Source organism: Chrysoperla carnea, chromosome 1, assembly GCF_905475395.1.
Source record: "Chrysoperla carnea chromosome 1, inChrCarn1.1, whole genome shotgun sequence".
Lineage (NCBI taxonomy): Eukaryota > Metazoa > Arthropoda > Insecta > Neuroptera > Chrysopidae > Chrysoperla > Chrysoperla carnea.
The window spans coordinates 81,512,017-81,535,529 of record NC_058337.1 but is presented as its reverse complement, the minus strand read 5'-3'; the positions used below and the strand labels follow the sequence as shown (position 1 = coordinate 81,535,529).

At 30.5% G+C, this 23,513-nt stretch overlaps 1 protein-coding gene across 2 annotated transcripts; it reads right to left on the bottom strand.

Annotated features, from left to right (window-relative positions):
• Positions 1–1,927: 1,927 nt before the first annotated feature.
• On the bottom strand, positions 1,928–22,125 carry LOC123305689 (glycerol-3-phosphate dehydrogenase, mitochondrial). 2 transcript variants are annotated; one of them, XM_044887476.1, is made up of 8 exons: positions 21,978–22,124; positions 15,899–16,034; positions 6,984–7,375; positions 4,982–6,097; positions 4,762–4,915; positions 4,512–4,700; positions 3,207–3,308; positions 1,928–2,237 (listed from the first exon to the last, which is right to left on the bottom strand). In XM_044887476.1, the coding sequence occupies exons 2-8, from the start codon at positions 15,995–15,997 to the stop codon at positions 2,103–2,105; spliced, it is 2,187 nt and encodes a 728-aa protein (XP_044743411.1). In that variant the 5' UTR covers positions 15,998–16,034; positions 21,978–22,124; the 3' UTR covers positions 1,928–2,102. The 2 variants fall into 2 exon arrangements, with proteins under 2 accessions (XP_044743411.1, XP_044743412.1); XM_044887477.1 differs by lacking the exons at positions 1,928–2,237; positions 3,207–3,308 and adding an exon at positions 3,464–3,601 and having other exon boundaries at positions 21,978–22,125.
• Between the last annotated feature and the right edge of the window lie 1,388 nt (positions 22,126–23,513).

The window sequence follows — 23,513 nt, the reverse complement described above, 5'->3', positions numbered from 1 at the left end:
AGTAAGAAAAGATTATAATTAATACCTATCGAAAGTCGCAAACAAATAAATGGCAGCTTTTCGGTCGCCATAATTGTTTTAAACTCTACTTATTTATTAAAAATAATGCAAGCACTGGCATTTAACACTTTCTATACAAAGTATTTCAACAATTAACTCAGTCAATTGTTTCCCTTCACTTTTTTAAATAAAATTTCTTAATATACAATTTTATTTCGAGTATCATGGTATTTATTTCAATAACTATGTAATAAAAGCATGTTCACACAGAGATTGATTTTAACTATTCTATAATTGACAAAACTAGATTATAGTTCAAGTATACGGATACTTTTTAACTATATAAGTAACATTACGATATATCGAAACTATATGACAGTTTTCTATCCCGCGTGTACGTAGCCTTAGCCATAAGAAATACCAATTTTAACTTTATTAAATGTCTATTGTGTAAATCGTGTAAACGGCCAGTGTTTGTTTAAGCAATTTTAGAGCTGCATATTTAGGCGTTTAGAACTGTCCATCATCTATACATTAAGGCATTTAACGTTACGAAATTTCATTTGCGGAACAGTTTTTTGTAGACCTGGAATTCTATAGAACATAACACGTTAAAAACAATTTATTTACATCTTAACGTTAAAAAACTCTCTATAGTCTATATATTCAAAAACATTGAAATTAGAGTTGCCATCTCTCTTAAAATTCCTAGAAGTCGGGAGATAGTGAAATTAATTTAATTATAACACCGAATCACGATACTGTTTTTCACAGCTACCAATTTAAATAAATATCCTTGTAATAATTTAAAATAAAAATTGTTTAAAACTACCAGAATATGAAATAAAAAATTCACTGAACTCTAGAAGATTTATGTTAATATTAGGAGTCGGAAGGATTTCTGGAATTTCTTGTTCAAATCTGGAGAAGTTGAACTCTAGCTGAAATTTAGTTTTTTTTTAACGAAAGCTCCTATTGGTACTAAACGAGCTTTAAAAAATTAACTCAAAATAAAATAAAATATTTTTATTTCATTGTTTTGAACACATTAACAAATTAAAATTTAACAAACTAATTTAAAAACTAAAATAAACATTCATTAATATTAAATAATAATTTTTCCAAAATATTTGAAAATAAATAGTTTTATATATTTTATTAAATTAAAACTAAATGTAATAATATTTCAATAAATTAACATATAAATAAATAAAATTGTTTAGGTAATTATTGATTTCTTTCATTTCAATATTTTCAATTATATTCTCTTTTTTTTTGAGCTTCTAAATTGTAAAGATTTTTAAAAATTGTACAATAGTATAAAAATATTTTTATCAAAATTTATAATTTTAATAAAATTATAAGGATATATGTGCAAAGAACAACAGAAGTATCTTTGCGAAGCACGCATGATTGTTCATGTGAAATATAAAATCGTTGTAATTTCTTTCTTTTTTTATTGCCTTACGTAAATTTGTGTGAAAGTCTCAACATTTTCCAGTAAGAGTTAAAGACAGAAATATTCACTACTTATTTTCTCTGCCTTTCTCATGAGTTTTCAGTCAAAAAAAATTGGTCATCTCCTGGAACTCTTATTGAAAAACACTTGAAAAATTGCTTTTGCGTAGTTTAAGTTTTAAGTTAGTGACATTCATTTGTTCAAAGTTTTTATTTTGGTACCTTTTTATACGAAATAGAAAATGAGGCTTGAGGACAGTTGAGTTATAATACGTCCATGAAAAAGTTACAATTTACAAAATCTCAAATGTTTTTGTTTTTGTGTCAAATTTGGAAGAAATGTCAGTAAAAAATTTAAACTATCTTAAGTGTTTTGAACAACAGAGCTTAATTTAATAATTTGTCTTAGTTTAACTATTTTTAACTAACAAAATAGAAGCTAATTTAGTTTCAAAAATTAGAGTAAGTTTATTAGAGCTTTTAAAGCATTTTTTTTACTCGTGTTTCAATTTTTGTTTGTACCTAACGTATGTTATTTTTACCAGTTTATTAACATTTTTTTTGTACAATATGATATAAATTTTTAACAGTAAAAATTTTGCTGTCCAACTCGTTTAAACTAATAGTTGCCTAAATGTGGCTATTTATAGACCACCGCCAGATCTTTCAACGGATATCTGTTTCTTAAGCATTTCTTTTTCGTGATGTTCTTCCTCCATTTCAGCCATCTTAGCAAATCTTGAATATGCAACATGTCCTGATTTGATGGCGGACATCATCTGCGTTAAAATAAAAATAATATTAATCTTTGTTTATTTTTGCATGTAGCTAAAGATGCAAAAAGATATATTATAAAACTACATGCCTTCTTCGCAACCAAAGCACACTAGGTGCTGAGTAAATCGTGTTATGTGTTACTAAGAAAACTTAGGCGAACATTAAGCGTAACATCGATTTAATTCAAAATCTACCACCAAATACCAAATTAAAATTTTAAATTAAAAATAAGAAAATGATTATTTATACATGCATTTTTTAAAAGCATCTATGTTAACGAATAAATTTCACAAAATAATTCTAAATGAAGTAACAAACAATTATGTTAATTACTTAATGAACAGAGTGTCTATTTGCATGTACCCGTGCACGGGCACTTCGCGTTTTTTGATCCTAGAGTTTACCCTGTGATCCTCGTGTTGGCCATGCCTTGGCCAATGGGGTCGAATTAAATATGTCGTACTTGTGGCCGTGCGAATAGTCATACCGTTAATGAAAATACTATTAAGATCGAATCGGATTCCCAATTCAATCCTTTTAAAATCAATCGGAATAGAGAATTTTTAAGTGTAACGGCCGACACAAAAGGTGTGTTATTTTATTTTTGCAAAAGCATTTATCATAACGGTAAATACTGTTTTCACAAATAAAACACTTTTAACCCCTGTAAGATAAATAGCTCTAATGAATGAGCATAAAGTGATCCAAACGGCGTTGATTGATCTGCTTACATTTTTACAAATGGCGTATTTAATTTGATATTAAATGTGATTTTCGCGGATGTTAGCAGATCAATTTACCCCCTTTTGAATCATTTTATAATTAAACCCAAAAGATGAATGTTAAGAAGCATACACAATAATTATTTCATGAAAAGTTAAAAATGAATCCAGATATTTGAGGTGCAATAAAAAATTCATAGAATGTGCAAATCAAACAGGACCAAACTTTTTTCTTTCTATTTTTGGTACCTGTAAATATTCGTCTAATTCAACTTGTCCGTTCATGTTGGTATCAATTTCCTTAAGAATTGAATGAAGTTCATCTCCAGGAATGTCTTCTTCACCAAAGTGCTGTAAAAATGTTAATAAAAAAAACCCAATGAGATAACATACATGCACTTTTGATCACATTTTGTTCAATATAATAAACTCCCTAAAGTATTTGCAAGTTATTCCCAAAGATAATGAAATAAGCGTTGATCTAATTCAGCTACCGATTAATAACGCCTGATGTATGTTTTTTACGTAGTGGCCTGTATTTTTACCTGTAAATAATCGCCTAACTCTATATGGCCATTATAGGTTACATCTAATTCATTTAATAGTGTATGAATTTCATTCTCATTAATTTTGACTCCAATTGCCTACGAAAATAAATTTGTAAATATAACGATGAAAGATGAAATTGGGAAAAATGTTTGCCATCAATTGTTCATTTGTAATTGAAATTTTTCCTTCTTGACTCATTGTTGATTGAAGATGTCATTGTCTCATTTGAAAACTTAAGTCTAAAATCAAGGCTTTATCGTAAAGGAACATATAATAAATAATAATATGTCCCCTACAGAATAGATGTAAACTCATCGAGCAAAAAGTTTCTTATAATTATAGGCTATATCAAACGAATTCCTTTTTAGATTGTATTTTGGATATAATAGATTATATATTTGGGTATAAATATTATTTAAACCTTATTTAAAAGAAAAAAAAACTTTTCGTAGAAATTACCTTTAAAATCACCTAGGGTATGTTTCCGATATGTACTGCGAGCACTGTTCATTACTGGTGAGAAATTCGTTCCGTTATGAACTGTCAGTATACTGCCACAGTACTCTAGAGTACTGCGGCAGTACACTGCCACATTTATAATGTGAAAACCGGGGATTTAGAGGTGCTCTCAGTGATTGGATCTGCGTGATCCAAATCAAGCAGAGCTAAAAATGTTTAGTAAAGTTTTTAAATTTGTATCTGTGTTGTTTGTTTGTGTCTTGAGTATATTAAATATTCATCAAATATTATTTATAACAATATTAAAAGAATAATTTATTTCGTTGAACAGAGAACTTTTAAATAAAGATTATTTTCATTGAAAATGGTGTCAAAAAGGAGGATGAGTGTATACTGGAATGTGTTCCCTTTTAAACAGTACCCAGTATAGCTGGCTCTAAAGGAACATCTTCGCAGTGTACTGAATTAACCTCATACCTTACAGTGACCACAGTGTATATTGGAACGTACCCTTAATAAATATTGTATTTTGAAATAAAAATTTACCTTAAGTGATCGCCTAATATCGTTAATCGATACATATCCTTTACGGTCTTTATCGATAATAGTGAATCGTTTAATATATTGTTGAATTTCGTCTTTTGTTAAGTTAATTGGTATCTTATCTCTAGAAGCGCGATTAACCATCCATCCCATTTCACTTTGTAAAAATTCTGTGGCCATTTTAATTTGTTTCTAGAATTATAAAATAATAATAATAAAGTATACTAAATATAAGTTACTATTTCACTCATACCTCTTTTTCTTCTTTACTCCATTTTAATTCTTCTGCCATAATATCTACGATACCAGGAAGAGCTTCTTGTGCAGCTTGAACATTCAAGAAGGATAATCGGAGTCGTCGAGCAATCATATCAATTGCTGTGCATGCATATTCTCGTACACCATATCTAAAGAATGTTTAATATTAGAGTAACTAGAAAATAATGGCCTGGATCAGAAATAACGGGTCTTACCTTACTTCAGCATCAATATAAGGGAATTCAGGATGTACTTTTTTACCAATAATTGGCCAACGTTTGCCAGTTAATTGAGCCATTTTAGCAACAGCAAATGCACGATCACCATATGATTTTGCCATATGTTGAGCAACTTCGCATTCAAGTCCAAAATCTTGTACTAATCGAATATACATGGTGGGAGTCCAACCATGGGCACCTTCAATCAATAATCCGTCAGTTTGACATTCTTTATGTTCCGGTTGTAAATTACATGCTTCAATTGCAGCATCAATTGTTTCAGCAGCCATAGATCTGTACGTTGTCCACTTTCCACCAGCAATTGTAACTAATTTTGAATCACTTACATGTACAATATGATTTCTAGCTAGTGATTGTGTATCTGGTTTATTTGGGTCGGATACTAATGGTCGAATACCACTCCACGCTGATAAAACATCGCCTCGACGCACTTCAACGTCAGGGTTTAAGTAATTTTTGACCTCTTGTAAAATGAATTGAATTTCATCTTCAGTGGGTTTTGGATTATGTGTTACTTCGCATGGTAAATCCGTTGTACCAGCAATTGTTTGCCTTTGCCATGGTAAGAAGAAAATTACACGCCCGTCACTGGTTGATGGATCAAGTAAGCCCATTTGTTCAGGACTGTAGTAACCAGGTAAAACTATGTGGACACCAGAACTAGGACAACATATGGTTTTCGTTTTTGGGTCATCCATTAGACGAATTGAATCAGTCATTGGACCTGTTGCATTTATAACACATTTTGCTTTGATTGGCCATTCTTTTCCAGTGATTTCGTCACGTAAATGAGCACCAGAGATAACTTCTTTATCACCCTGTTTAGTTTTTATTAATTTAGTTACTTTGATATGATTGGCAACAGTAGCACCATGTCGAGTTGCAGTTAAAGCTATGGCTAAGTTCATACGGGCGTCATCTTGTTGACCATCGTAGTAGACGATTGCTCCACATAATTTATCGCCACGTAACATTGGGAAAAGTTCTAAAGCATTTTTTTTACTTAATACATAGGAACTTTTTACTGTTTTTGAACCAGCAACCAAATCGTACATTTTGATTCCAACCCAGTAATATGGAATTTGCCACCATCTGTAATAAATATTATTTTTTGTCAAAATCTATCAATTCTACAAGAAGTGGGGTTGGTGTCAGTGGCGTCTTTACGACATTTTCTTAGGGGGGTAATAACTTCAAGAAGTCGCCTTGTAACTGTAAGAGAGGGTTAAAGGAAAAAAAATTAAAAATTAAATTCCCATTTTAAAACGGAGATTCAAATAAATGTATAATTCTTATTGTTAAAAAATAATTGATTGAAATAAATCTAACATTTTTCGCAAGATCCAACGATATTTACGAATCTAAAATTCCATTTTCTCTAGAATGGTCCAGAATAAACCTGTTTTATTTGATTTCCTACACCAAAACAGATATTTCATAACGAGAACTAAGACAAATCTTATGACTAAAGAATTTTGTGAGAAAACGTTTTTGAGTCAAAAAAACTTGCTTCCGGTATACCAAGTTCTCTGAATTTTGGAAAATTAAATGCGCGGAATGAGAAAGTCGGAATTCTCGTAACAGACTTGGAAGGATATTTAAATCTGATTTTCGATACAATAATTGAATTATGACTCTGGGAACTAACTACTACCGAAGATTTGATTTTGTTTTCTCTTTAAGATTCATCTATTCCATTGTTTTTGTCAAACTTCAAATTTTATTTGAGACCCGATTTTCGTTTTTGTTTCCTGATTTCTGGGGGGGGGGGGTAGTTACCCCTATTACCCCCCCGTAAATACGCCCTTGGTTGGTGTGTTTTATTTACCAAAAAAGATTTTGTAAAGGTTATTACGGATTTTGATTATTTATCTTTATCCGACTACAAAGGAAGATTAGATTTTTCTATGTGCGGCATTCTCTATTTTCACATAACAGCCAGTGGCCTAAATATATTTTAATTATGATAACAACTTACGTGTAAACAGGTAGCATAATTGGCAACGGATGTGTCAAATGGGGAGCTGATTGTAACATATTGGATCGTTCATGTAAAGCTTCTTTTACCATTTTATACTGATCATAATCCAAATTCATGATTGCTTTTTGTAAATATCGCACACCACCATGAATCAATTTTGTGCTACGACTACTTGTACCACTAGCGAAATCATCCATTTCAACTAAAGCAGTTTTAAGACCTCTTGTTGCGGCATCTAAAGCACATCCAGCACCAGTTGCTCCACCTCCAATAATGAGTATATCAAATTCTTCTCCAGATTGTAATGATTTAATTTGATGATCTCTAGGTGGTAAGGGACGTTTGACTCGTTTTGATTTTGTAGCTGGTTCTGCATTGACATTTCCCCACTGAAACAACATTGTAGACATTTTAAAAATTGAACAAGAACTAAAATCTTACATTTAGTAAATTTTTTGTGAAAATGTAATTTCTAAAATAAAATCTGCTTTTATTATATGGAAATATTTTATATTCTCAAAATTAATATATTCGAGCCAGTAAAGCATTATATCCTTAGACGTTTTCGTTACCGTAATTTACTTATCAAAAACATGCCAACCTGAAAAGTTCTAGAACTAGGAAAATCAGCTTAGTCAGAGAGGCTTATTTATTATTTTGTATTTTGAGACCAGTAGAGCTCTAAAAAGGATTATAAAGCATGTTCAAAACATTATTTTCCATCTTAAAAATAATGCTTCTAGAGAATTATCAAGAAGCCTCTTGTATCTCAACAAATACATTTTACTTTTTTATATTTAAGAGCCGAATCAAAAGATCTAAAGAATATGGAAAATACAAAAAAGACATTGTCATTAACCGACTCACACGTTCTTCAATTATTGATTTTGCTAGAGCCGATTGTCTTTGATTCAGTTTAGCATTTAACCTTCTCAGTGGTTCCTTAAATCAGAGGCTTAAAGGTTCCTTAAATGCTTCTTAAGCCTCCCTCTCTGTAAACACGCTATGGATATATGTGACACTCATTTTTTCTACGCTGAATAATTCTAACCGGTATTAATATGGACTTTAAAATATCCTATTTTTAAACCTACAACATCATTATCAAAATATTCTTGCATTAAAAGAAATAAGAATTTTATCACTTTCTTTATCATACACATAAAGATAAATGTTTCAAATATCGTTAATTAATTACGGGAGTAAAATTCGTTTTAATTGATTTAAATGTCGATTTCAATTTGATATGACAAGGAAGTGGCAGTTTTATTATTTAAATTGTTTGGAAAATTGATTTATATTTTGTTTTACATTAATGTTGGACAAAGCAATTGTGATTCAAGATTTAATTCATTTCCATTGCTTTGATTTGAATCATTTTGAACTGTTTTTGTAGGTTTCCAAACAAGGTTTGATTTTTAAGGACTGACGCTTTACCATTAGACAACTAATTTGACTTTTTGATAGATGTGTTAAATAAGAACACATCTATCGAAAAGATAAGGTGCGTCGGGGCGTATAGAACGGATGACCAACAGCACAGTATGTAAGAAGATTTTCAACACTCTTTCAGAGACCAAAAGAATCCATGGAAGACCAAGGAAGGATGAAAATGAATGAAGATCTAAGAAGAATGGAGGGTAAACTGGATAATAATAGGCAGGAGCGAAATAATGTCGGCCGGGTTGCCCGGGCTCCTCATGTGCTGTCATGGTCATGTAATAAAATTTTTTCTATTTTTTTGCTTATTGCTTCAGATTTCTTTTCGTTATTTATCGAAAACGAGTTAACAAGAATTAAATGCCAGAAAAGTTAGATTTTGGGGACTTATACGAAAATAGTTTGAGTATTATATATTCAGTCTTAATTTTGTGACAGTCGATTCTTTCATAATTAGCTATTTTCCGTCTGTGTACCAATCTGTTTCAGCGGTTATTCTGAAAGACAGAAAAATGGAAACAGAGATAAAAATGTTTTAGTCTTGTTAATGTGTAACGTGAATGGTGAATTAATCCCAAAATCAACTGTATTCTAATCATTGCTTATAAATATGATGTGAAATTGTGAAAGCAATATATTGAATGGATCAAAGGAATACATTAATTTCTGAAACGGAATTGTTCAGTCTAGCACTATTTTACATATGACGTAATATCATTATATTAAAAAGTACGTTTAATTTTTATACAATTTTATTAAATGGTAACCTTGTATTTGTGATACTCATATGTGCGATATATGATCACACAACCTTGATGTCCTTTGTAAAAAAGTTATAATACCTCTATTTAATGTAAAATCTAAAATGTATAGGATGTCACAGAACAGCGAAAATTTTAGATACTATTTTAGATATTAAATCATGTTTATAAGGCCAGTAAAGGTCACGAAATTTTTTATTTGGTAATTTTTTTAAAATATTCAACTTTATATTTCGAAAACGGGACAATAAATGTACAGAATATAAATTTTTTATACAGGGAAGTGTTTAGGGGTCAATTTTTTTTATGGAACTACATATTTTATCAAATTTTTCTCTTTTAAAAATTAATGCAAAATGGAACACGAAAAACAAGTTTCGATCCGAAAATATGCCGCAAAAAGGCAACTTTTGTATGCAAATTTTTTCTTAAGCCTCAACTGTTTTTAGGTTATTTCATGGTATTTCCATGTGAAAAAGTTTCCACCAAAAAATTTTTTAACCAACAAATTCTGATAATTAATACAAATATACAGCAAAGAATCAGAAAATATTCTGCTTCAAAAGTATATAGTTCCGTTTAAAAAAACAAAGTTGAGCCCTGTTTAACCATGAAAACGTTCCCGTGTAAGAAAACTATACCATGCGTTTAGTTTACACCTTGGCGTAGACATCTCCCACGAGTATGACAGAGTACATTCGTTAAACAATGCATGTAAGAAAGAGGTGTTATGGGTGTTATATGTTTCTTGCAAGTGTTGTAGGTTCGGAGTCTGTGGCCCCTATTCATTCAGACTTAATAAATAATTTTTGTAAATCTTATTTGCCATAACTATTCAAATCTTATATAAAGAATATTTAGATGAAACAATAGCATGCATAAAAACCGGAGGTCTATGTTTATTATTTTAAGAAAAGAATATCCATTTAATAATATACAGGCCACAGGACGATCAAATAACCCATCCTCCAATCTTGGTATAAGCTCTTGCGTGTCGTTAACCGTGCCAAAATCGTATCAGATAGGCTGACCCAAAACAGAAAATAAGCTAGGAGAATTAAATGATGAAATGGATTTTTTAAATTTTTAAATGAAAATTTTTTTCTCGTATAAAATAAACTTTCTTCTATAATTAAGTTTTCTAATTTAAAATAAAAATTATAAAAAGATAAAAATAGGGAATAAAGAACGATGATAATTAAATGAAATTGCGATGAAAGAATAATGAAGAACACAGATCATTATAAATTTTTCATTCTTATACTCTGTCCAGTAGCATCTTATATAGAGTGTTATATTAATAACTACGTAATTCCCTATTCAATCAATGTTGAATCAAGTTCAAAGAATTATATTTTACTTAAATTTATGTAATAATAAATGAAAATACAAGTATAATGATGTCATACTAATTAATATTATCTAATTAGCATTATGTAAGACATAATAGATATTGTTATTTTGAATTTGTAATGTGCTTTTACAGTGTCTTGCTTTAGGGACTCGTACCAAAATAAATTGAAACGAAATAAGTATTTCGTTTCAGCATTTTCATATGCTGAAAATGATGTATCTCGGAAGTACATAGGAATTGGAATATTACCCTCTTCGAAAGCATTCCTTCTTTTAGTGTCAAAAATGTACAGCGTCGCAAATATCGCGTAGATACTTGAATAGTTTTGACAACTCGTACTTTTTGAAAAAAGATTAAAATTAAAACTTGAAATTTTTCTGTTATAAAGAAAATGTAAATTTTGATAATTAGTAAAGTTGTAGAAAATCACATAAACAATAATTTATCCCCTTGTCATTTTTTTCTGTAAGACTAACATCTACAGAAATATATACGATAATTGATTTTATGAATTTGTATAACATTAAATTTTTGGGTTTTGATCTCAGTCTCTCTTGCATAGAAATCGAATATTTAACTTCTAAGATATGGTCCCGACAAAATCCGTCATTGAGCATGATCCCGTTTAAAACATGCTTCTAAACGTAAAAGTGCAGGTTGCCAGTGGGTAACCCGGTAGGATATTGTTTAAATTAATTTTTTTTAACAGTTAAGTACTATTGACCGAATCGGTTCGGAAAAAATTTTATCATATAATTGAGGTCATAATTAACAAAAAATATTCTAAGACATTTTTCTCTAAACCCTCCAATTTTTGAGTAAAAAACGGCGCGCAAAAAACCACTCAACAATAAAGATTTTCTATTCTATACATGCTAGAAAGAAGGGATTTTCTGCGATACACTCGGAATAAATTCAAATTAACAGAATAATTCGAAAAATTTCATTTTCCATAACGCAACTATCCAGAAAAACGCAAAAGCCGTTTTTCCAATTTTCCGGGGGGTTGCATTGTGAAAAAAAAAACATTTAATTCTGTTAATTTGACTTTATTTCGAGTCCATCGGTGAATATTCTATCTTTCTAGCCCATCTGTTAATCTGTTAATTTTTGTAGACGTTTTCAAAATTTTGTGGGTAATTTTCCTGTTTTTACTTATGATTAGTGTATTAAAATATTTTGGATTATCCTGTTAATTTGTATTTAACTTTGCCAACCAATAACAATTGTTGCAAAATGCGTCCTTTGAAACGTGAAAGTACAAATTCTGAGGTGGAGGTAATAATTAAAATCTTTGCCTCGAGTCGTAGATTTATACATATTATAAAACTAAAATATTTGCTGCACGTGTTTGTAACAATCGTTTAATTAATGAAAGTGTAAAATATTTAATCCAATAAAAATTTCCGCTAAATAATTATAATCAATACTTTAAGTGTTAATTCTAAAAAAATTTTGGTAATATCAATTAAAGTTTCTACAATTTGCGGAATTACTATCACTTATTACACTACTAGTAAGATAAGATTAATAAACTGAAATTTATAACAATTTATTGTCTTAAATGTGTGAATTAGTTATGTCTAATATGCTTATCAATTTACATGTTAATATTTTTTTATTTGTTTTGAAGACATCGGTTAGGTCAAGTATTTTGCAGAAAAAAATTTTTGTTGATAACAATTTGACGTCATTAAAATCATGTCATTTAAAGAAAAAAAATTTGACGGAAGTTTGATAGTATTTATTTTCGTCAGACAAGCAAGTTGGATTAAAAAGGTAAACTTAGACTTCGCAGGAGGTCACATGATCACATATGATTAAGCCTAAGCTTGCATGTTTTATATAACTGATATAATAATTAACACTAGTCATCGACATGAAGATAAAATAAAACAAAGTTTCTGCGATAAAGTAGTGTTTGTATCCGGGATAATATGTACTTTCAAATAAAATACTTTGCCAGACATCATTTAAATTATTAATGCAAATACTTTTCTTACGTAACAAGTCGACATCCGACATATTAATGAAAATATAGACAATTTTTTCTTGCATGTCAATCTAAAATGGCTCAGTCTTTTTCAGAAGTTACTTGAGGAGTTGAAGGGGAGCTATTAACTACTGCAGGCGATGTATTGCAGGCTTTGAATTAAATAGTAACAAGCAGTTATCCGCCCGCGCTGGGAATTTTCAACTTTAAAAATAAAGACTACCGCGTTGTAGCTTTCTCCTCAAACAGCCTCACTCATTTAATGAGTTTTAATTTTTTGGTTGTGGAACACTTTTTTTTAAATCAAATATAGCCCACGTTACTTGCTGACAATGTAACATTCTATAGGTGAAAGAATTTTTAAGATCGGTTAAGAAAAATCGGTAGTGGATTCAAAAATGACGGATTTTCATACAGATTTCATCTCCTTTTTCACTCTTAGGATTAGAATTTTGTAAAAGCCTTTCTTATCGGATGCCTACGTCATACAAAGAACACATCCTCCAAGTTTCAGGTCTCTACGATCAGCCGTTTAGGCTGTGCGTTGATCCGTCAGTCAGTCAGTCTATCTGTCATTCAGAGCAGAGCATTTTATATGTATAGATAATGCTCTACTCTACCGACATTTACAAGAAAGAGGTGCACTCTCAAAATATCTGAATTACTGAAATAACCAGCAAAAAATCTTGAAATCTGCTATCCTGAATTGGACATTAATACACAAGGAGGTGCATTATGTTAATCAGATTAAAGTTTTTCCTTTTCATCGATAGAGCTCGTTTTTGCTTCATATAAAATCTATATCCTTACAATTATTTTGATAAGAGGTTCATATTTAATGTTTACAAAATGTGTATGGTTGAATAAACTACATACGAGTGAAGACTTAGACCTTAGGAGGTCACATCAGCGTCGATTTTTCGAGCACAAGTTGGAGTAACGCCCATCAAACGCATATTTGGCACATCGTGTGTCCTGCCCTACGGTTTATTTTAACTTTTCATTCAGAGCTGTTATTCAATACAACTAATTCATTTTTATAAATACAAATGACGTTAGTTAATCAGGTTGCAGAAAAGAGGTGGTTAGTTTTGGACGTAATTAGCACCTCAACATCGGAAGTAATAATTTCGCGTTCACATGATATTATGTTAAAATATATTATTTTGTACAGTTTAGCCGAGGAAATTAATGAAGAAAAAACAGTTTAGTAAATTACAAAAAGTGTCTGAAAATGCAAACATCTATTTTAACCCTCTAATGTACTTTTTATTTGTTGACAAACAAACACAAATAAAAATTCGATCAGCTGAAAAAAATTACAGTCTGTGTCTAGAGCACGTATAGCCAAATTTGATAAGATACTTGGCATAAATCCATGAGGTCCGAGTTCGGGTCAAGCACTGCCAGTTTAAAAGTGTCCACTTCGTGAGTATTAATTAGACCACTCTAACTTCGTGAGCATATTACTATATCAAATACACTCAAACGACTTATCGTCCTGTTTCCTTTCTAGATGGAGATGGCGTTTGGATCAGCAGGGTAACAATTGTTTTTTGGAACTTAGCTACTCTAAGAGATCAATTTTTTGCTTACATAATCAAACGATATGTTCGTAAAGAAAGAAAAATCAATCAATTTTTATTTTGGCGTAAACATTTTTGTTTATGAATAAAATACATTGTATCTAAAATACAAATTCCGAAAAGAGTAAGTATTTGGCTGACTATTAATGTGACAATTACTTCTTTTTTTTAGTACATATAAATAGTTTTGAAATGATGCCAGCATTCTTTAAAAGAAATTACGATATAAAATAACGCAACATCTTTTTAACAACTATAAAAAAGAGCTGTGTATGTTTTTACGCCGCACATTGTCCACTATGATAGCAAATAAAATAAAAAAATTTTTCTCAACTACATTGACAATGTCTACTTATAATAAATATTTAATGTATATTAAATTATTATCAAAAAACAATCCAGATAATAGTGGTTTGAGCAAACACAACGTAGATACTTAAATAGAAAATTCATTTAAATTTTATTACTTAAAATATATCATTTTATTGAAAAATTTATGGTTTATTTAACCCTTTGGTTACAGTTTGCTTATGTCTAGACCCATTTATTGCTGTGTATGTTTATGAGTTGATGCAAGTCAGGAATGCAATCGACGAATTTCAGCTAGTTTGCTTCTATAAAAATAAATAAATCTTGTTCTAGGAATCATAAAACTAGCGGGGCGTCTACTTTAGAATATCCGTGATGTCTACTTTAGAATATTACAACATACGTTGTTAGCCGTTTCTTATACAGGACGTTAGAATGTGCGCCGTGCCGCCTCATTTTCGTACAATCCTGTTAACACATACGTTGGACAATTTGTAGGTCTATCTCATTCGCACTCATCACCAAAGTTTTTTCCTAATTTGCACCCTCACGGGTAAACAGTGATGTTTAAGAAAAAATGTTTCAAACAAAAGTTGTTTATTTTTTTATAAGGAATATTTTATATATTTAAACTTTTGTTCTACCTCTAACGATTTACAAGATGGGTCCTGTGGACTCGAGACCTAATTGAAGTAAGTTCTTGATTTACGAACTGAAACTCATTATTTCGTTCTGAGAACGCTATAAAAACGAACAGACAATCGGAAATGGACTAATTAGGTGATTTAATGAACACCTATAAAACCTATATTGTTCAAAATTTAACAAAATTTGGGACTAATTGTTTTTATATTGTAGTTCAGTTTAAATACAATTTTGTAAGTCACTGTTTCACTTGTTATTTCTGGCATATTGAATTAATTTATTTTTAAAATTGGATTTTCCCTTCATTTATTTATATTACAACTAGCACATTATTACATGAATTTGTCATGTGTGGAGATAACAAGATTGATATTTATTATTAAAATGGTTATAAAACATACATTTTCCTTGTGATAAGATAATATCATTATGTTATTTAATCAAATTTTCAAAATATTTTTTTTTTAAATTTTTTTAAGTGGAATGTAAATGGTATTAATTATTTATTAATTATGTATAGGTACTCCATAAACAAATTATCATAATTTATTATCGGAAAATAATAATAAAAAAATGACATAATTGAAAAGATATTTTTTTTTTCGTACAAAGATTTGGTAGATGAAAAAATAAGCACCATTAAATTAGACTAATAGGGCCAAGCAAATCCACACTATTGCGCATTTAAAAATATTACACAATATTTGAAGAATACAGGTATTTGAATTACCTAACATGTTTTATCCAATTGTTCTGCGTTCTTAAAAATTAAAGGATTTGCTTGGATCTCTTAGATCTGCGTATTTTATGTTTATATTACTTACATAATGATCGTAGTCCCCATTTAGTAACCAAGTGGCTAGAACGGCACCAGCAGTACCTGTGATACCACCGATAGCCAATTTTCTAAGCCGTGATGCCATGTTAAGAAAAAAAAAAGTTTAAAATAAAGTTGAGTTTCTGAAATAAAAAAGAAAAGAAAAATTATTCGTACGTCATTTTAAATTTTAAAACTAGATTAATCGAGTTTCTAATCTCGTATCGGTTATTAGTTTTTTTTTATATATCTTATTTTAGATACAGTATGTTTATATACACAAACAATTAATTGTCAGTCGAGACATGGCGAAAACCATGTGTGTTTTTAAATCAATCATTTCTTTTTATAAATTTAAAAGACCCCGCAAACAAATATTAATTTTTGGTTTCGGTTAAAATTTTTTGAAAACTATGGATTAAGGTAGTTTTGATCATGCTGATGAAAAGTAACTTGGAAGGGATGGGTTTTTAAGGGTTGAGTCCATAAGAACTTTTGATCAGCATGATCAAAAGTACCTTAATCCATAGTTTTCAAAAAATTTAAGCCGAAACCAAAAATCAATGTATTGTGTGCGGGGTCCTTTGTTGTTATTCATTTTATGTAATAACTAAAGTAGAGTAGATTGGTGTATTTGCAGCACTTGTCGACAAATTTGGATTTTTTTTCGCAGACTTAGAATAATGTTAGCTGTGAAATCCAGAAGTTGCAGAATTTATAGTCGTTTAGATCGCGAGATAATCAGAGAGTCAAAGCATGTAAAACTCACGAATCTCCAAGCTATTTTTTCGAAAACTCATATTTTTATTTTTCGTCTACATTCATGAAGTTATAACAAAATTCATCATCAAAGTTGAAAATAAGGTACAAATAATTTCAACCACAAGTCTAAATTTGCATTGGCGCTCTTTTTACCTCAAATTCTGTCGAAGAAAACTTTACCATAGCTTTAGCATAGAAACTACAAATACCATGTTGGAAATACCTTAAGTTAAAGAATCTAAAGTACCCATCCTTCTCGAGTCGAAACGATGAGTGAGAGTAGCCGGATGTCAGACGGATCCAAATCAAGCGAACAGAGAGAGTGTCGAATAAATACAAATTGAAAATCTGGTGGAAGTAGTTTCGAAAACCAGTGAAATACAAGAAGGTGCCTTAGTTATTTCTGGCCTAAAGCTCTACGCAAATGATGTGTAATCTATGACAATGCAATGCATAACGCTCAAATAATGTTTCTTAGTTAATAGTCTGGCCCAGCGAAATGAATTTATAATCACATCACACTAGTCAAAGAAATATAATAAAGTCTAATTACTCTTTAATCACAGAAGTACCTATGTCCTAAATAACTGTACTGAAGTATTATACCTGTAAATAATTATATCTAAATTTAAATCAGTTTTCGGTTGCTCGAACTTTATTTACCAACAAAAAATAATTTGACAATGCGTTGGCTAGCTATAATTAGTAAGACCTGTTTTCAACCATTATCTTTTACCTGTTAAAGAAAACAAATTATATAAAAATTAAAAATTGTTTTACATTAATTATATTACTTGTTTTACTTTGTTAGAAATATTTTAAATAAGTGATAAAATTTATCAAAATAGGGGAATTTTTGTTGTTACATTCAAAAAATCATAGTCTCAAGAATTAACTCTGATTCACAGCGTACATTTTTCATCCTTGTACGAAGTAATGGAAAACGAAAAACATATTTCTTATAATGTACTTATTGAATAACTATAGAAGGATATTACAATTGGAGCTTCGTAACAAACCTTCAGGCCACTTGGAAGGCCACTATTCCAATCACTTCAAAAAATTTTTAAATAACTGCAAAATTGGTATTGCTAACAAACCGGGATTGCTATCAGGATTGATGAATATTGTATACCTGACTATATGCAGATACCTACAGGGAGTTCAATCGAGATTGTCTATTCAATAGCCCCGATTACCTTTCAACTGCTCTCTAGTGAGTTTCAATCGAAAACAGTCAAAGGCCGGTATCCAGATCCGTCTAACTGTGGTATTAAGTGCCAGGCAATTCAGTTCCCTAAAGCATTGATAGACTATCCTCGTTCGGAATCTTGAAGCCTAAAGAGCCCGAAGTGCGGCCCAACTATCTGAGAAAATACTGACATGCACCCACTGTAATTCGTATTATATTTCGGCAACTCTCAACAAGAGAAGTTTACTGCTGGAAAAATCGTTGCGTATTGACCAAGAGGAATCGATTTCTTTATTTGGATAATTACATAACGAAAAGAATATTAGGTAAAAAATTTTTAATTAGTATATACCATTATAATTGTAGCATGGGCTTATAGTCTAATATTAGACTATAAGCCCATGCTACAATTGTTCGGGTGAAATGACCCACCCCCCAGTAATAGGGTTGAAAAGGATGCTCATATATATAAAAGTAAGTTTAAGCACCATGGCGTCAGTTCAATGGTCTTTATTAAATTTTCCATATGTTTATAAATCTTGATGTATTTTAGAATAAACGATGTATTATAGGTAAAGTCTAGGCTAGGAACTATAAATTTAAGATGTTTTGTAATATATTATTGATGATAAATAAACTAATTTTGAACTTTGAATGGCGGCAGTTTTGTGCGGAACAGGGTGATAACAGGTGAGAATTGAATTTCACACCCCTGCAACGGCAAATATGTACGGAGTTGCTGGATATTAACTCTGCATAAGTATTCGAAGTGAATTACATTAATGCCGTAGGTACAGAAATAAATCCGGTAGCTTCGGTACCAAAAGTTAAAATAAATTTTTGAACTCCCATCAATTTCCGAAGCCCAACGTGATTTATTTATGCACGGCATTTATGTAATTCGCTTCGAATACTTATGAAGAGTTAGTATCCAGCAACGCCGTACATACTTGCTGTTGCAGGGGTGTGACATTCAATTCTCTCCCTGTGCGCAAAACTGAGATCATGGTGCTTAAACTTACTTTTACATATAGAAGCATCTTTTTCAACATGATTCCTGGTAGGTCATTTCACCCGAAAAATTTTAGCATGGGCTTGTAATCTATAATTCTCAACCAGGTGTTATATTGTTATGAATTTATAAATAGCCGTAAATATAATTTAAATCAAGGGAGTCAGTTGCAGGCAAAGTTTCTTATTAAGAGGGGATGATGACAATAACTTGTTAAGTAGTACAAATTAATTCAAACTCAATTTCAAACAAAAGTCCTCTTCGACCTCTCTCTATCACCACGCCTGAGGTAGACTATATTTGCAGAAATAATTATATACATTATACCTATGCAAATCATAAAACTAAATATGAATTTTAAATTTATTGATAATCAGGTGATTTTAGTAGATTAAGATCAAGGACCTTTTACAATTGGAAATACAATTATGACAACGCCTTTATATTTTTTGAAAAAGGTATATAATCTATTTATGATTTTATTTTAAACGAAAAGTTATAGTTTTTAATTTTATTAAATGATTTAATATTGACATTAATTGGCGCAAGACTTTTAAGGATTATTTACTAAGCACTTAACTCGATTAACATCGTTTTCCATAGATAATTTTAACAATCCTTGAATTTAATATAATATTTTAAAGATATTATTAGTCATTTTTAATTATAATGATACACGCGACTAATTAGGGTTTGTTTTAGCTTATCAAAACATTTGATTGGCAATACTTGTCTAATCTTTTAACAATGATCACATGAAACAATCATGAACAAAGTTGCATCACCTGTTAGGTAAGTAAGTTTTATAGACTGTATATATACGGTCCCCTAAATTCAAATTATGAATGAAAAAAACGAGCTAAGTGTAAAAGTTTATAAAATAAATAAAAGGTTTCGTAGTTTTTTTTAATAAGATATGAATTCTCACTGTTCTATTTTTACGTCAACTTTGCATTAAAACGACCCACACATTTTGCAACTTGTTGTATAACAAGCTATTCTACGGAAGCCTGAATGGCTCACTGTCAATTTATGAGGAAGTGGCGCTACACTAGCTTATTTTTTAAATGAGTACTACCCACAAGTATAAAACTAACTTTTCAAAAAGTCGATAGTTCACTTTCAACAAGTGCACTTGTGACTTGTGGCATTCTGGAAACGAACCTTTTTGAAGATGTCAGTATTTTGTCATATACAGATTTCTAATTAGACGTCATAATAAACACTTAAAAATATTTTTAAAGGTCAGAAATTAGAAATGTGCAGATGCAAAAGAAAAACATCAACAATTAAAGCATTCTATTTTTTAACCGAACTTATAATTATTAATAATTCCAATCAGTTTCGGTAGTGTCTAATTAAAGAATAGTCATCACCGATTGACATCTTCAAAAGGTTCGTTTCTATAATGCCACAAATCACAAGTGAACTAGTGACTTGTGGGTAGTACACATTTAAAAAATAAGCTAGTGTAGCGCCACTTTCTCATAAATTGACAGTGAGCCACTCAGGCTTCCGTACTATTCAACTTTAAAGGATGGAACTGTCAAAACGATCTTAGTAAGGCAACGATTTTGAACGTGAGGATCGGTCGATCAAGATTCGCTTATTATGTGCTTATATTTTCGAAACAAAACGACGAAATACATACGCGTGTTTTTTCATCTGAATCTTTATATAACGAAATGAGTGATTTCTGAAATACGGAATTGTCGGGGATGTTAAAGAGTGGGAACAAATATTGAACACCGGTTGCCTAAGACTTAGACTATGTAGAGTCTAACTATTCAACAAATTGCTTAGTTATTGAGAAATAACTCCCAAAAAAGTAACACGCCGTTTTTGCTGTTTTTATTTTTTATTCGAGGCTATTCGATTGAATATTAGCTGATGCAGTCCACCTGACCATTTGAACAGAACAATAGACAACTTATAACTCTCCATAAAAGAAGATATATTATAAACGAAAAACAATTGAAAAAAAATGAATCAAGCCAAGAAATGTAATAATTTTTATTATTTTTGAATCCTCAATAACGAACATGCCAACGAATGTATTTATTTTTAATCATTTTGAATCCTCTAGTAATACTGAATTCGCAAAATAATTAATGAATAAAAATTATAAATTTAATATTATTTATTATTATAAGCAAACTAGCTGACCCGGCGAACTTCGTACCACCTAACAGTCAAAGAATGTCGTGTTCGCTGGGTAATTTTGACTTTAAAAACAAAGACTACCGCGCTATAGCTTTCACTTCCCCTACCATCACTTGTCTCCCCTTCTGTACACAATTTCATGGGTTTTAATTTTTTGATACGTAACCCATTTTATAAAATATACCCCTTGTTATTTGCTGACAACGTAGCGTCCTATGAGCGAAATAACTTTTAAAATCGGTTAAGTAGTGGATTCAAAAATGCCGGATTTTCATACAAACCTCTCTCATTAGTCGGGGTAGGGGTAGGAGGGTGAAAAATACTTAATGTCCTATTCTCATGCCTACCAAATATTTAAAAAAAATTTATTAAAATCAGTCAAGCCGTTTCGGAGGACTGCGACCAGAAACACCGGGACACGAACTTTTTATATGTTAAAGGTTTCATAACGCTTAACAATACTCTTATAAGTAAGTTAAATCCACTGATTTTGAAAATGAAAAGCGTTAATCGCCTTAATCGAAATCATTTTTATGCAGAAATATATAATTAACCCAATCCATAAAAGTATGTTATTAAAGTCCGTTGAAAAAAAGAGAGGGGGTTAAATTGCTCTAAAAAAATCTCCGAATTGTTTACAAACAGAAATAAAGATTTGCAATTAATTGCACTTGTTGTAAAAAAATATAGCTATACATTTGTATGTCATGATTACATAACATAGTAAGATGTCCCATCATAGGTAAAACAAAAAAGATATAATAATTAAATTTAAAAAATTTACTAGTTTATAAATCTATGGTAACAATTGATTTTAAAGAAACTTTGTAGTTCGTATTTATGAATAAATCCAACAATCCCTCAAATTGATGTCATGGTTACAGAAATATTATACATAAAAATAAGGGCACTTATACAACTATAAAAAAAGCCGTAAAAAAAATTAGTAATCAGTACCTGTTACGTCTGCATGCGGTTATAACAATCACTAATATTCTCTATAAAAAATAATAAATCACACAACAAATTCACAATTTCACACAACCATTTATCGAATGCCGCCACTACTACGAGACTAGATAGAAAATGTTCTCACTATAATATTTTGTTCATATAATCGTATTTAGTATCATTACATGAGAAACGACCAATCAAAAACACCGTTTCACGTTTGTATGTGTATTATGTGTAGTGTTATAAGTGTATAGCAAATATATCAACACACATGATCGCGAATCATAGAGTAAAACAATTTTATTTACATTATTCAAATTAATAATTGGTAATTAGTTCTTACTGAAAAAGTGGGATCGATTGTAATTTACACGATTATTGTGAAATATTTTAAGGTAGAGGAGTTGGATAAGTTACCACTATTTTTCTAAATAAAAAATTAGACTAAATGACTATATTTCTACAATAAACGATTTCTTGGAAATTTTATTCTTCTCTATCTTGCCACCCTTATTTTGAATACTTAAATCTCAAACAGTTATAATACTACCTACGGTTTGGTCAAAATCGTTCATGCAAGCCTAGCATGGTTTTGTCATTCAATATCAATTGAAGACTCGGCTAGCCTAGCCTTGACTTATACAAGCTTGACCTAACCCACAACAATCTTCTCCTAATTTGATCTAATATTGTTCCAGTCGTTTTTTTCTATATATATGGGATATCTCATAAAAACACCGAAGAACTTTATATCAGTAACTAGGTGTTTTCTGTTCTTTTTTTTACTAGAATGAAAGATGCTTGATGATCTTCGCCTGACTAAAAATTTCCTTTACCGCCACTTACGTGGTTCAATTAAAAAAAAAATGTTTTCAATGTTTTCAATTTTTAATAGGTTTGTTGAGATATTCCGAAACAATTTAGTAGATAGAATCTTGGAACTTCAATACTAGAAATGCCGTTTCTTACTCAAAGGATTGCTTATCAAGCCTGTTATTTTAAATTGGCTGAAGTTTAGAGCAAAGTATCTATAATCTCTAAGTTTAACTTTTATGAAGTAAAAATGAGTTTGTACTCTTAATGTTAGTTTTCACTAATCACTCTGTAAACTAAATACTATCTATAAGATTCAGATACATTATACCATGGCATCTGAGACCTAGCACATTTTTCTTTAACCGTTCACGATAACGTAACGAAAGAACGTTCGTTCAAATAAACGAGGGAGGACTCTAAGAAGAATCTGGAAGGAAATAGCAAATTTTTTTAAATTTAAAGCTATATTGTGGAATTAAGATTAATGAACCTCAGTGATGATTTTTCAACGAAGTTCGGCAGATTAAAGTGATGGCTCATTTTTATTTGATTCTATTTAATTACTCTCTGCAAGTAGTTGTGAATGGTAGAGCTTATTTAGTTTAATTTTCACAACGAAATCTATTTGGCGTATGTGATCAAATATGGCAACAATTCTACCATTCTACATACTGCGCCACTACGGTTGAAATTCAAACTTTGAAGTTGCCTACTTCAGCTCAG

Bases quoted from the DNA above. Each gene is read 5' to 3' on its own strand.
- LOC123305689 (XM_044887476.1), bottom strand. From the start codon at position 15,997: ATGGCATCACGGCTTAGAAAATTGGCTATCGGTGGTATCACAGGTACT. The intron at 6,098-6,983 runs GTAAGTTGTTAT...TATTTATTACAG, and splicing joins ATTATGCTACCTGTTTACAC to ATGGTGGCAAATTCCATATT. The intron at 4,916-4,981 runs GTAAGACCCGTT...AACATTCTTTAG, and splicing joins TATATTGATGCTGAAGTAAG to ATATGGTGTACGAGAATATG.